Below are 14370 nucleotides of genomic sequence, written 5' to 3' on the forward strand. Positions count from 1 at the left end.
GATAAACTCAGGCGTGTCAAATTGCAAACCAAACCAGCCTCTCTGGTGAGTGGCTCCTGACTTAGTTCTTCCAACTAACCTCTGCACTTTGAAACTGGTTGAGCTTAAGCTATCAGAACAATAATTTTGGAGAAATAATTCAAGATTAATAAGGATCATTAAGCTACAAAATGAAGTTCTGTTTGAAACCTGTGAAGCCGGGTATGGACATATGAATGGCTCAGAATTTTTCATGCTAAAGAATTGGATTGAATATAGTGCAATGTCTGTTTTCGTGTCCCTTTTAAGTAATCATCCCCTGGTTTTCAAGCTGAAACTCAAAGTAGACATTTTCAAAGAATTGAAACTTCAGCTGCAGAATATATTTCTATGCGAATTTAGCTGTTTTCGAAGTATAGATGGATGGAAACAGAAACAGGCTACTTGAAAGAAACCTGTTTGGGCAAAAGTTTTATTGTCATTCTAGTACAATTGAACAGATTGGTTTCTTTGCTATCTCCCCAGTAAAGGAGGATAATGCTGAAGAAGCAGCATTATCCACAAGAATTTTATCCTCTTTCTGAAGAAGAAGACCTGGCAAATCACTCCTCTTCTGATATAACATTAATTTTCAGAATTCCCTCCTTATGCATCTTAGTACAATTTATCATTTACACTTGAAATTACTCACGAATATCAAAGGAAGAGAGGAAAAAAAACTCTGAAATGGAGGAGGAAAGGGTTGATGAAATTTGGCAAGAAACTACCTTTTTATTCGTTAGTTCTCAGCCGTTCCATTGGAAATCTAAAACATAGGACAATACCTCAAAAAAGAAGAGCAAAAGACAGAAAAAAATTAATGTTTTGGTACAATTTAAACAAACAGAGTCCCTACAAGGGAACAAGTCTAATTAATTTTCGTAGCCTGGGGGCTTGTAGGCAATGAAACTGATGCACTGCACTTGACGCCTGTTGTCGAATCCGATGATTCTGATGAATGCCGTGGGGTAAGTCTTCTTGGCCTCATCAAGCTCCTTCAACACCTGGGATGCGTCAGTGCATCCGAACATGGGAAGTTTCCACATGATCCAGCAGCGCCCATCATAGTACCCAGGTATCCTGAGGTTCTCACGGTACACGAATCCGTGCTATACATGGCAAAAACAAACGCACAGAATTTATCAGCACAAATTGTACAAGAGAGGTGTAGCAGAATAATTTTGATGAACAGATTACAGAGCTTGAAATGACCTCCAATTCGAATTCCAAGCACGGAACCCACTTATTGCGAAGAAGGTATTCTACTTCCTTAAACAACCTCTCTCGAGTGAGATCAGGGAGGTATGAGAGAGTCTCAAACTTCTTCTTCCCCAGTGGAGGCCACACCTACAGTCACAAAAATGGTATTCAGTTGCATCAAGCATTACACTAAAAAATAATAGCGATGAAAATTAGGCTTATGCACTGTGTTCAATTTAGTTGCTAATTGCTGTGCATAACCATATAGTTGCACCAAGTACCTGCATGCATTGCACTCTGCCACCATTGCTTGCGAGAGAAGTAATGTCGTTGTTGGCCTTGCGAGCGACTGGGAGAGCAGAGGTAGACTTGAGGCCGGTGAATGGGGCGACCATGCTGGCCTGTGCCGGGGAGGCACGGTTAACGGTGGCGACGGTTGCCGATGAGATCATTGAGGAAGCCATTGCTGATGCTACTTACTAGTGTATATGCTAGAGTTACGAAATTCTCACTCCCTTGATAGTGTTTTGCTCCAGTGCAATATCCTATATATAATGATAAAATTTGGCCTTCTCATACCTTATGGTGACAAAATGTTGGGCTTCATTTGGGAGAAAGGGTGGCCGTTGGATCGAAAATCTGGTGACATTACAACATGATGACCACAAGAGGGTGGAAAAATTTTGAATGGTAGCCTTATCTTTTTGGCACCACAATGACCGTGCCACGTGGAAGAAGCTCCATGATCTTATCTCATCCAATGGAGGGCATGAATGTGTGATGGGCATTGCCTTATTTCCTTCTGTCAGCCTTTACTCTCTTCTTGCATTTTTGCATAAAAATCAGTACCGTCCCATTTGGACTTTGGCAAATCTATGACCATACCTTCTTTGCTCATGCTTTGGACTTGTACCGTTCGCCTTATCCTCTTTACATATACCTGGAGTTAAACATTTTGAAATTGTTATTTAGATATTTTTCTCTTTCCAACAGGCTATGCTCTTTCTTTGGTTCATCTTTTATCTCATCAGATTTTCTTTCCTAATTATTTGATCCTATAATCTTTATATTTAAATGTTTCAAGATCAAATATATTGAATTGCTTCCTGGTAGATATAAACTTGGAAATGAAATGTTAACAGTCCATTACAGGGATTGATTGTTAGAATGAGAATACACAGGAGCACTAGTTGTTTCTGTTTCTTTCTTTCTTTGCTTGAAGAAACCATGGCAGGCAGTAGCCGGTAAGGGCTGAGCTGATGCCATTGGCTAAAGGCAATTATTGGCCATGGAAGAGGCAATCATGGTGTATATATATGTGATGTCAATAAGGGAATCAATTAAAGTGGCTAAGAATATCCAGGGGGTACAACAAGGATTGCCTGCCAATCACTCTTTCTTCCAAAGCTTTAGTAATTGAAAAAACTCAGCCATTTCTTTTTATATGCTCCTCTTTGAAATGTACAAATATGTCCTGGCACATAATTCTTCTCAAAGACTTTATTAAAAGAGAGAGTCAATCATTTGGTAGCCAGTGTTGGATTCATTTTTTTTTAATTTTATTTTAAATGCATGACGTGAGAATATTTATGAGAATAAAGAAATTAATTTACTTCTAAAGTTTTCTAAAATCTTTTCAGGTGGAATGTTAAGCCATTAAATTTCATGGAGTTAAATGGCCTTTACTATTAAGGCCAATTGTTAGACACATAACAATCTCCTCTAGAAGGCGATCATGCCTGCTGAATTAGTCATACTTTGATTAATTACACTCAAGCATCAATTTCCTCCGATAAAAACAAATGCAAGCCTTTTGCGAAAAGTTCAGTTGCAAGGGCGGCCTATAGCTTCCTCTCAATTACAGCCCACTTGATCTATTGGTTTTGACTTTCAGACTTTGAATTAGTCCATGCATCCTGTTGCCTACGTTCCGTGCATGGATGAGCTGTGCCATTGCTATTAAACTGTAGTTTCTGCTGCCTAGAGATTTTTAGCCATAATCAAAATGTCAAAGTTTCTCATTCACAAAATAAAGAGAGAAAAAGGGCGAATACAACTCAGGAGGTAGGATCTCTCCCTTGTATAAAACTGGTTTGGTCGTCATATTTAAAGGTTATATATATAGTCATATTTAAAGGTTATATATATATGACCAGGTTTAGACTTTACTTAGTTACTCGCTGGAACATTTCCAGGTAGGACTGGGAACTTCGTCAACCATGAAGAACCGCCTACTCTTGACATCGTCACTGCAGTCAAGCATCAAAACAGATTGTAATTCTTATATAAGTGAAACAATTCTCTAATTTCCTTCATCAATCCCTTGCTCTCTTCACAATTTCACTGCTTCAATTAGCCCAAAACCCTTTCAATTATTTACTTCTTGTTTGTTATAATTTTTTTGCCCTCTTGCCATGAACGAAAGATTGAGGGGGGCTGCTCATTCGGGAAGCATTGATGCACTGTATGCATCAATTCAGGAGAATGCCCATGTTTTTGAGCTTATTGATCAGATTCCTTTTGTTGACACTTCACTACACCTGGCTGCAAAAGCCGGGCACGTCGAATTTGTCATGGAGATGATGAACTTAAAGCCATCATTTGCCAGGAAGCTGAACCAAGACGGTTTGAGCCCCATTCACCTTGCCTTGGCATATGAACAAAAAGAGATGGTAGATCTTCTCCTAGCAAGTGATAAAGATCTTGCTTGTGTCAAGGGCAAGGAGGGCTACACTCCTTTGCACTAAGCAGCAAAACATGGAAACCTTCCTCTTTTGGCTCAATTGCTGATCGTTTGCCCTGAATGTATTGAAGATACCACAACTCGAAATGAAACTGCTCTTCACATTGCAGTGCAAAGCAATAGATTCGACGCTCTTGAAGTCCTAGCAAAGACTGCACAGTGGCCTTTCAGGACCTTTCGTGACAATAGCAAAGTTTTGGGAATAGAAGTCCTAAACAGGAAGAACAACGATGGAAACACAGCGTTGCACTTGGCCGCATTGAATAATCAACCCCAGGCATGCATGCTCTCACTTTTTTTTTTTTTGTCCCAATTCATTATCTTTGTTTCACATTTTAAATTCATATGATTATATTTTATAAATAAAGGTCAAAATTGAGTTTTTTTTTCATCGAAAAATTTAAACACAGACAAATAAATTAGAAAAGTAATTATAATAAAAGATTATAATTGTTCTTTTTCCATTGTATTTTATTTTTCAATATTAATGTGGTTTTTTTTTATTTCTTTTAAACAGATGATGAAACTCTTATTAGAATGTAAAGTTGATAAAAACGCCATTAATCAGAGTGGCTTAACGACAATGGATATCTCACAAGAACAAAGCCAAGTTGACAATAAAGAGTGTATAGAGATTCTACGCCGTGTCATAGGCTTAAATGCTTCCTCAATCCCTCCAGCTCCATCGTTACAAGATAAGTTAAGGTCGAAGCTGACATTTCATGAAAAATTATTAGGTGAAGCTTTTCGTGAAATTTTTGATATCTCAGTTGAGCGGAGCAATGCTTTGCTCGTGATATCAGTTTTGATTCTAACAGCTACTTACCAAGCTACTCTTAGTCCACCCGGTGGGTTGGGGCAGCGTGGCAGTGGTGGAAATAATGGTTCCATGGGCGCCGGCCCTGCCCATCTGCTGGGGAAATCAAGTGTGAGTTCAACGTCTTTTCTTCTTTTCTTTATTCCAAATACTATCGCTTTTCTTTTGACAACAGTCTTAACACTTGGCCTCCTCTCAATTATTGCTGGTGCTATCACCACTCTCCTTCAAATACCCTTGTTTTTATTATATTCTTGTCTTCTAACTTCAACATATTACATTTCCCCAACCCCTCTATGTACTTTCATTTTTTTCTCCTTTAACATATTTCTCTTGGTGCTATGTGTGATAGTGCCTATTAGAATGAAAGGGGTCAGATGTGAGGCCAAATAATTGTTTTTTTTTATTTGAAAAAAGACATCGTTAGAGTACGAAGATGATACATCGATTAATGAACTAAATGTTGGTCCGTTAAGTAGTTGGAGGAAGATTAAAAATCTGTAAATTGATAGATATATAGTGAAAATTAATTTACTTGGTGACTTAGCTTTCTGCAAAGAATGTTAAAAGATGCATTAACTAATGTCTATTTTTGTATTTGTTATTTCTATACTAATGAAGAAATGGTTTGGCTTCAATTCCCTTTCTCTATTTCTAATAACTTCTTTCTTTTTCTTGTATTCTCTGATTGGTTTGCTTCTATTGCATTAATTTATTAATTATTATCCTAACAAAAAAAATACAAATGTGGGGTTGATTTTTTTTTATTTTTTATTTTGTGATTGACTAATTAATCAACTCTTATTCAGCTGTTCACACATTATAGTTCCACCTACAACATTATTTTTGGTAAGAAGGAAGAGAAAAGTACAAATTCATCCATTTCCTTTCTCCCTTCGATTTTCCTCCTAAGAAAATAATTTTTCATTCAATTCATTTCCTTGGTTCCTTTTTGTCTCCTACCAAACATAGTGTGAACGTCTTTTGTGTAGAAACAAGCCTCTACAATGCTAGCTAGACAAACTCGTAATTTTATGTAGAAAGGGGAAAAGAAAGCAAGAGCTCTTCTCAATATATATTTATTTGGGTAAAAACAACATGCAGATGCAATGATCAATTACTTGCACTATGTTGTGATGCCTTTGTTTATTTATTGCAAGCAATCCATGAATGTTATTATGGCATCGAGAAAAATAGAAAGAAACAACAAGTGCACTGTAGGTACAGAAAATCCAAAATATCCTACAATAATTATGTTGGCTTCTATATAGTTAAGTACATATAAATGCAAAAGTGAAAGTAAATTACAAGGAATAAATGCTGATTTTATAATTTTTCTTTTAGCCTAGCTTTAGAAATTCTCCAATAAAGAATGTAAAAGAGACACGTTTTTTAGATGCTCTGTTTTTCTTAATCTGTCTTGGCCAATCAAAGATGAATTCCACCAGATATTAGTATTTAAATAAAGACAAGTGCTCTTAAAGTTGTTTTTTTTATTATTTTGAAAATTAAAATTCATTTATAAAAGAGAGGGTATCCATGTACATTCAAAGGAGAGTTCAAGACTGGAGAGAAAACAGTAATTAACCCTCTGTTCACATACTGGTAAACAAAAACACCAGTCAGCAACCTGCCTTTCAACACAAAAATTTCACCTTTTCATTTACAGTTAACCCCTCTAAACCTACACCTGTTTCGCATCGCTGACATTAAAACGTAAAATTAGTAAGACTAGGAAACACAATCAGCATGCCTGTTTCCTTCTCTCGCTTACGTTTCGGAACACCTGAATTCGCTCCCGGACAAGAGGATCCCATAAACCACTTGCCAACCACCCCTCCCAAAGAGATCCCAAGGGCCAACCCACCAGCGGCTAGGAGACTTCCACAACCCCATAAACACCCCACGCAACACACAATCAACGTTCTGCATAACCATAGGAAAGGCAGCCATAACCCAGGAGAAAAAACAAACGCAAAGAAACCAAAACATGACAATTAAGGCAAAACTTGCAGCAGGTCATTGACTCTTTCCACCCCATTTGGGCAAGGTTATCCGCCAAATCACTCCCAAATCTTGGGGTATGGATAATCTGCCATCTAAGGGATCTTTCCCAGCAGAGCCTTGATTTTTAGCACCAGATACCTAAGGAGCCAAGGAGAGGAGAGTGGTTTTGAGACCCAAGTAACAACGTTTATAGAATTCGTCTCAATGATTAAACCATAGGCCTGACACCAAGCAGCCACCACAAAGAGAGCTAAAGCCTCACGAATGGTTAACATTTCCGCAAGATTAGCATCTCCACAACCCCCTGCTTTCGAAAATAAATCTTCACTATACCTTTGTTATCCCGAAGCACTCCTCCAATGCCAAGAGGACTCTGGCAGCTCCATCAGTGTTAGATTTTAACCACCCATTTGGTGGTTCCTTCCAATGTAACTTTGATCTTAACCTTTTCTTTTTTGGTTGGAGTAACAGCAAGGTGCGGGAATCTCACAAAATCAAGAATATCCAAATTATCCTTGACTCACCATGCAACTCTGATTTTGATGATATCCGGCACTTTACGGGCATCCCAAGATATCTCGAAAGATCATTTCGTTTCTATAAAACCAAATAAACTATACGAAAAAGGACATTCTCCACACTTTTCTCCTAAGGATGTCAACAGGATGTAATTCCAAACTAAAAAAAAAGAAAGCAGAGGCTCTTAAAGAACCTTTTACATAGTTAATATACTATTTATGATAATATTTTTTATCTTGTATCAAATAAGATAACTAATAATTAATATTGTGAATTCTAATGCATTGGATAAATGAAATTATTTAATAAAATAATATTTAAAAAATACTTTAGAGCACTGTTTAACAAAGCTCAATAAATAAATAGTATATAAAAATTTAAAATTAATGATAAAAGTTGCATTAAAATTTGAACTGTATTCTTTTCATTCGTAATATATATATATATATATATATATATATGTATATATTTCTTTTTGGAACACATGAACGCATATTTAACACCATCTTGGTCCAAAACGAAAAGTTTAGGAGATGGGACATCAGTCAAAAAGCAAAATTCAAAGCGAACCAATACTCAGAACTTTATGCTTCATGTCTGCCTTGGTAGGGTTAAATTTAAAAGACCCCGTGTGAGAATCTGAGAATGTCTAGCTTTCAAGATTGTTGCCAATAAAACTGAAGAAGACAATCACCCTTTAGTAGTTTGTTTGTCAGTGCATGGAAAACGCTGCTGCAGCAGATTTTTACTTGTAAGTACGTCGAGGTGAGGTGCTGTGCAGCCTCTCTCTTCTTTTTTAATTGATTGCAGTAATTAGCCTAAGCCCTCACACTAACCTATCAATTTATCTTTATTCTAAGCCTTCTCATCTCACTATGTTCACCGGATAGAAAGGAGCTGTGAAACCGTTCTGGATTTCATTAATGCTCTCTTAATTACTCTTTTAATTGCTATATGAAGTAGCCTAATCCTTTTTCTATTTTCAGCAAGTCATTGTCAGCTGGCTCCCTTGATATGGATGAAACTCCCTTGATAGATCAGTTGTCACATGCATAAATTCAATTCCTCTTACATAAAATCTTCTCTACATTTTCTTTTGCTTATAATTGTGCTCATGTATTATTATTAAATTAACACTCCTTCTGAGCAATGTAAGAACACACATTTTGCTTTATAAGAAAAAAGTTTGGTAGCAGCGACAGGTGGAGTTGTCATTTATCAATCGACATGCATTTCTTCTATATGGCTGTGTGTTTAGTGTTAAAAACGTATGTGAAGTGACACCCGCAGCAGTCTTCTGGTAGTTGCTGTGCTAATTATAAAAGCCACATTCCAAGCTTCATTGAGTCCGCCTGGAGGTGTTTGGCAGGCAAATAGCAGTACTTGATCCACCTTAGCAAAGAGAAACAGGAGGAGGAGATTTGATCAGATAAGGGTGTATATGTTCAGCTTGATCACCATTTTCAAGGACATAATTTTGAAGAAAGAGTTGTAAGAAGTGAAAACCCTGTTAGGATCAGGAATTTCAGGGAATGTGAAGACGAGTCTATAAAAGCTAAGGTCTCCTTTCAATCTCTTTTCACAGAAAAACTGTGATTTGGAGTAGAATGTTTAAGGAAACAAGTAAATTTCTATGACAATTCAGATGCTATATTTGATGAAATGTAGAGAAAAAGTGAGACAGAAGTTGGCCGTCCAATCCAAGGGGCACAAATCAAGGCCTCTTTGGGGTTCGGGGAAGCAACTATGGACCTGAGCTGTTCAACTCAGCCCATAAGGTTTGATGTGCTACCACTAGATCTGTTAAAATGGGTCTAGCCCATTGAGTAGGTTCATTTTTAATTAAATATGAGATGGGTTGAATCTAAAAATTTAAGTTTACATTAAAATCAGGGTCTAAATGGGCCAGCTCATCTGAATCTTGGGTTAGGGTGGATTGGAGTAGGTTAGCTTTGTAGGTCAGAAGAAAAAAATAAATTAATAATTTTAATTAATTTAATAATTTTATATATTTAATTATATAAAATTAATAATTTAGTTATTAATGGTATTACTTATTTTATTATTTTAATGTCTTTAATCTTTACTTGTCAAATTAATAATTTTAGTTTAGATTAAAACTTATTATCTCTTTTTCTTTTATAGTAATGAATATTATATAATAAATTGATAATAATTCAAACTTTGAAACATCATTACTGTCTAAACAAAATTTAAATATTTTGCTTGAAGATGAGTATTGAAGAGGATATAAATGAGTTTTGAAGTTTTTATTATTTGATTATATACTTATGTTTATGGGATGGTAGTTTGTGCTAAAGATTTAAACTTTGTTCGTGTAATTTATTTATTTATTTATATTTTGTGTAATTCATTTGTTTGTAATATGTTTTTATTATTTAATTTATGAATTAAATTATAGAACAATTTTATTGATAAAAAATTTGTTAGGTATAATTATAAAAATGATTTAAAAAAAATAAATTAACCCAATCCGACCCATGGGCTAGCAAATGGTGGCTTGGATTAAGGTTCTGATGGTTTATATAAAAAATAAACTGACCCAGCTCAACCCATATTTTCTCAACCCATAAAAGTTTAAGTCGGACTGAATCAAGCCAGCCTATATTGACACTTCTAGTTACCACTCTCATTCCTCACAAAAAAGCTCTTCCCTGAAATATTTTCATTAATATATAAATAAATATAATTGGCTATTGGCTTTGGTAGGCAGAACACGTTTTCATTTTTGCTTAAAAGGAAATACAATCAGGGCCAAGTTTCTTTTTCTAGAATCTATATATGTTGCCAGAATTGACTTTTGATCCAAACTTATAGCTAAAACAATGGTCTATCTGGCAGTTTGAAACCCTGATAAGCTCGGAAACATCTCCAACGGACCAAATACATTGTAAACTTTGAAACAGTTGTTTTTCTTTATATATATATATATATTATAAACTTGTTGTACAATATCATTTGGTAATAATCGACACAAACTAATAAAATAATATCTCCCAGATAAACATTAGCAATACCAGGGGAGGTTAGGCAGAAAGTGGAGTCCTTGTCGTCCCAATTGTTAGTAGAATTAGGCTCAATATATGACCCATTGACCCTACACTTTTAACCCCATCAACAAGCCACTTTAATTTACTTCACTGGTAATTAAAGACGTTGATTATCTATTAAGGATATATAGTAGACCACAAAACATGATTTCTTTTAATTAATCGTTATTAATTATCTCTATACACCCTAATAAATTAGACCTGAAAAATGATAATTTAATTATTAATGCATTTTTTAGATTAAATTTTGACTAATATGGCATGACATCTCATTTTTGACTGCTTCATTAAAAAGATTAAAAATAAACAAAATTGTCTCCAAACATTTTGAAACTAAAAGTTCCAAACTCCATTTCGAAACATCTTGAATCCAAACTAAATCAATTTGTTTGCATCTTTACATTTGAATAATATTTATTCTTGTTATTATTATTTAGAACTTAATATAGGAATTAAAATGTAGATTAGGGATTATTTTATTTATTTTATGTGAGTAACACACACCAACCAATAGAATAATTAGGCAGATATGGTCCCACAAGCACTGGATGGGTAGCTGCATGGTATTAATAACCAAGACACACATGAAAGAAACACTTAAACAAAATCCAAGTTGTGTGTGTATGTGTGTGTGAATGGATTAGATTACAATCTAATCAACATCATTATTATAACATTAGCATTTTACAAACCCCACTACTACTTCTTCTTCTTCTTCTTCTTCTTTAATTTGGGGAATAAAATAGTCTTTCAATTTTGTCCCTTAAAAGAAATACCAGAAACCGGTCGCCTGTTTTACTAAAAACCAGAATTGCAAAAGTGGACAAGTCTCTCCCAAAAACCGGGAGCTATAAATGAACGTTTTTTTATTTATATTTTAAATCACTTTGCTTGAGAATATAAAAATGTTACAAGTGGGGTCTACATATGAAATTTTTGCCACGTATTTTGGACTTGGATGAATGTTCGACACATATTCCTATTTTCTCTCATCTTCTTCCACTTGTCCTTAATATCTCAGAAACTCTTTAAAAGCCTTTTTGTTTTTTTATTTTTACTTTTTACTTATTTTGGAAAAAAAATATATTATTTGTTGGATGACGAAGACAGAATCAACTTTATTTTCTCTTGGGTTTGAGCATACGTGGCTCTTTAGAATGTAAGCTTATTTGTAAATGAGTAAAAAAGTTTACACTATATGCATTTCCTAGAAACAAAATAGAAATATGAGAGCCTTTATTTAGCAGAAATATGGGCTTATTATGCATTTGCGGTAAAAACTAAAAATGTAAACCGGGGGCGCCCAAAGTTTATTAGTTAATTCTCCAACAGTTTTGGCCCTAGCTATGAATTAAGTCTGATTAGCACCTTGATTAATTAGTAAAGAATATTAATATTCTTTTGGTGATTGATAACACAGCAACAAATTTGATTATAAGCATCCAATTAGAAAAGGGTTACCAATTTTTTAATTGACTTTGCTAATCGGTCATATAAAAAGAATATTCCATTACGTAAATGGTGGCACATCGTTTTTACTTTTAGGATTCTAATTATAAAGCATTCTTATATATATGAGTGAGGTAATAAAGGGAAAACTGAATTAAACAAATAGGAGGAGAAATTAGAAATGATTGCAAGCTAAGAAAATATATTAACTTGAAATATTGGTTTACATCCAAATATTTGATTTATTAATTGATATATAATTTTTAATTTAAAGAATAAAATTTAAATTCTCTTTTTTTATTTTAAAAAAAAACTTAAAGTATCGATTTCACGCAGTCTTTTTACAAGAATAATTGTAATAAATCATGTTCCATTAAAATGGGATTAGGTACAAAATAAGTCTATGTTTTTAATGGATTTGTTGAGAACGATGGAAACATGTGAGGTTATCTAGATCATACAAAGAAAGAAAATTCTCTTCATAAACTTGCGTCAAAGCTCCTTCAATCCAATTCTAACAATAACTTAAAGGACAAATTATTTACACCGGAAATTTATTAATCTTAATTTGTTAATTGTTTAACGAAGAAGTTTATCATATCATATATCTAAGGCAACGTAAAACTTACCCTATGTATTTCTCTCTCATGCAAGCAAAAGGTATTTACATCTCCATTCATCCACATAAGTCAAACTTAGTATTTAGATATCAAATTTTCTGAAATTTTATAGGATATATAACATATTCCCAGCAAATGAGATAAAGTTTGAGCGCATAAGACGATTTATTTATTTTTTATGTGTAAATTAATATTTGAAATTTAGATCCTCAAATTCACTTATTTACCTATCTTACTAAATAACACCAAAATAAAGTATGATAAAATTCAAGTTTAAAAATAATTTAAATGACACAAACAATTTTAGCGATTGAGTTGATCATATTCAAAGGCTCTAACGTTAATATTACAAGTTTGTACTTTTAATCCAAAATATATATCTCCTAAATAATAAATCTCGTACTTATAAATTTAAAAGTAATTATATTTTTTATTGTTATGAGATTCGTAATTTTTTTCTTAACTCGATTTTAAAATCTCATGAAGAGTCTAATAAAAACAAAAAATTAAATAAATTCTTATACCATTTATCATAAACTCATATTTTTACATGCTTAGTTGAATATTACGTGTACAATAATTGTTGAATCGGTTTGGTTTCCAAAACATTTTCTAAATTCGGAGGTCAATGTGTGACCCACAAAAAGCCCAAAGCCAAAACCAGCCACTGGTTTTTTCCATCTAAGGGTAGTATTATGCAAATAGTAATGGGAACTCTCCTAAAAACATGGAGCTGCATGATGTCCACATGTCAATTTCGGTCCACTCTGACACCAAAAAGTGGATGCCACGCGCTTCCACCACATTCTGCATCAGCTTTTCGGACACACCACGGTATCATCACTAGTGTTGTCATTCTTGTCCAATTTGTCTCCAAATTCTCAGCTAAAGCCATTGAAAAGAAATTTGAATGATCTTTTTTACGAGATCACATACGTAAATAGAAACTAAAATTATAATTAATAATCTTTTCATATATATATATATATGAAATAATTATTATTATCTGAAAGAGAACAAAGCAAATGACTAAACAGTTGAGAGAATGGATGGAGCTAATCAAATTATGTTTTTGAATGTATTGATCACTCCCTTATTTGTTTACTAGCAAATATTAATGATAAGACAAAAGTACTAGAGTAGATTTAAGGATGCGCCCATGGTCCCAACCAAAAACCCAGAAACCATATTTGTAAACAAAGACTTTTCCCCTTAGAATCTGGAAGAAACCGAAACCTAAAGTACAGCCAATAATCTCTGACAACGTGTGCCCATCGGACACCACTTTGACAATCCTGATCAGACATAGTGGCCAAAGCCCCTTTCACTTCAACCTTCACATGCGATTTTTGGACCCTCTTTGCGTGCATGGATGGCACATATCTTCCTTGCTTTTCTCCTTCTCTTCCATCTGTCCTTTCATTTCGGTCTAAGATTTTAAATATCTCCCACTTTTAGGACTGTGTGCGCCTTGGCCTGTGGGTCACCAGAGCTCAAGTCATACATTGCCGCTGCAATGGGACAGAAAAGGAGGGGTGCAGAGTTCATTGCATAAAATAGGGTTAGGTTGGGTGAGGCTGAGGTGACAAAGCTTCTGACATATTAAGGGCTAAGGTCACAGATTAGCAGGATTATATCTATCAGCTAACATAACTCTATTGAGAAATTTGATACCATGTGCAAGAAGTATCTTGTTGATGCCCTTTTATGTGCCCATTATTTATGTAGAGTGCCTCTAATAAGACATGAAAAATGAGTCTTGCACTAATGTTAAAGAAAAGGAGTAAAAAACCTGGTATATACCCTTTTACATATTAAAACTTGCTCCAACATTTGAGATTATAATAATCTCTTAACTGCAATGATGCTCCACAAAAACATGAAAGTTAATTTTTTTTTTTAATTCCAAGGACAAAGGGGACCGAA

The 14370-nt window shown here is 34.4% G+C and overlaps 2 protein-coding genes across 3 annotated transcripts; one reads left to right on the forward strand and one right to left on the reverse strand.

The window, feature by feature from the left end:
• Positions 1–721: 721 nt before the first annotated feature.
• On the reverse strand, positions 722–1879 carry LOC18602056 (ribulose bisphosphate carboxylase small subunit, chloroplastic-like). 2 transcript variants are annotated; one of them, XM_007033208.3, is made up of 3 exons: positions 1500–1879; positions 1231–1365; positions 722–1127 (listed from the first exon to the last, which is right to left on the reverse strand). In XM_007033208.3, exons 1-3 carry the CDS (start codon positions 1680–1682, stop codon positions 891–893), a joined length of 555 nt encoding a protein of 184 aa, XP_007033270.1. In that variant the 5' UTR covers positions 1683–1879; the 3' UTR covers positions 722–890. The 2 variants fall into 2 exon arrangements, with proteins under 2 accessions (XP_007033270.1, XP_088661400.1); XM_088805274.1 differs by having other exon boundaries at positions 1238–1365; positions 1500–1759.
• Positions 1880–3632: 1753 nt separating this feature from the next.
• On the forward strand, positions 3633–5145 carry LOC18602058 (ankyrin repeat-containing protein BDA1-like). Its single transcript, XM_088805767.1, has 4 exons — positions 3633–3936; positions 4033–4238; positions 4479–4889; positions 5131–5145. The coding sequence occupies exons 1-4, from the start codon at positions 3633–3635 to the stop codon at positions 5143–5145; spliced, it is 936 nt and encodes a 311-aa protein (XP_088661893.1).
• The last annotated feature ends 9225 nt before the right edge of the window (positions 5146–14370 follow it).

This window comes from Theobroma cacao, chromosome 4, assembly GCF_053813885.1.
Source record: "Theobroma cacao isolate CCN51 chromosome 4, ASM5381388v1, whole genome shotgun sequence".
Taxonomy (NCBI): domain Eukaryota; kingdom Viridiplantae; phylum Streptophyta; class Magnoliopsida; order Malvales; family Malvaceae; genus Theobroma; species Theobroma cacao.

Coding starts and splice junctions, on each gene's coding strand:
- LOC18602058 (XM_088805767.1), top strand. CDS start 3,633: ATGAACGAAAGATTGAGGGGGGCTGCTCATTCGGGAAGCATTGATGCA. Junction 3,937..4,032: donor AGATCTTGCTTGTGTCAAGG/GCAAGGAGGGCT, acceptor AATGTATTGAAG/ATACCACAACTCGAAATGAA. Junction 4,239..4,478: donor CATTGAATAATCAACCCCAG/GCATGCATGCTC, acceptor TCTTTTAAACAG/ATGATGAAACTCTTATTAGA.
- LOC18602056 (XM_007033208.3), bottom strand. CDS start 1,682: ATGGCTTCCTCAATGATCTCATCGGCAACCGTCGCCACCGTTAACCGT. Junction 1,366..1,499: donor GCAGAGTGCAATGCATGCAG/GTACTTGGTGCA, acceptor TTGTGACTGTAG/GTGTGGCCTCCACTGGGGAA. Junction 1,128..1,230: donor GCTTGGAATTCGAATTGGAG/GTCATTTCAAGC, acceptor TGCCATGTATAG/CACGGATTCGTGTACCGTGA.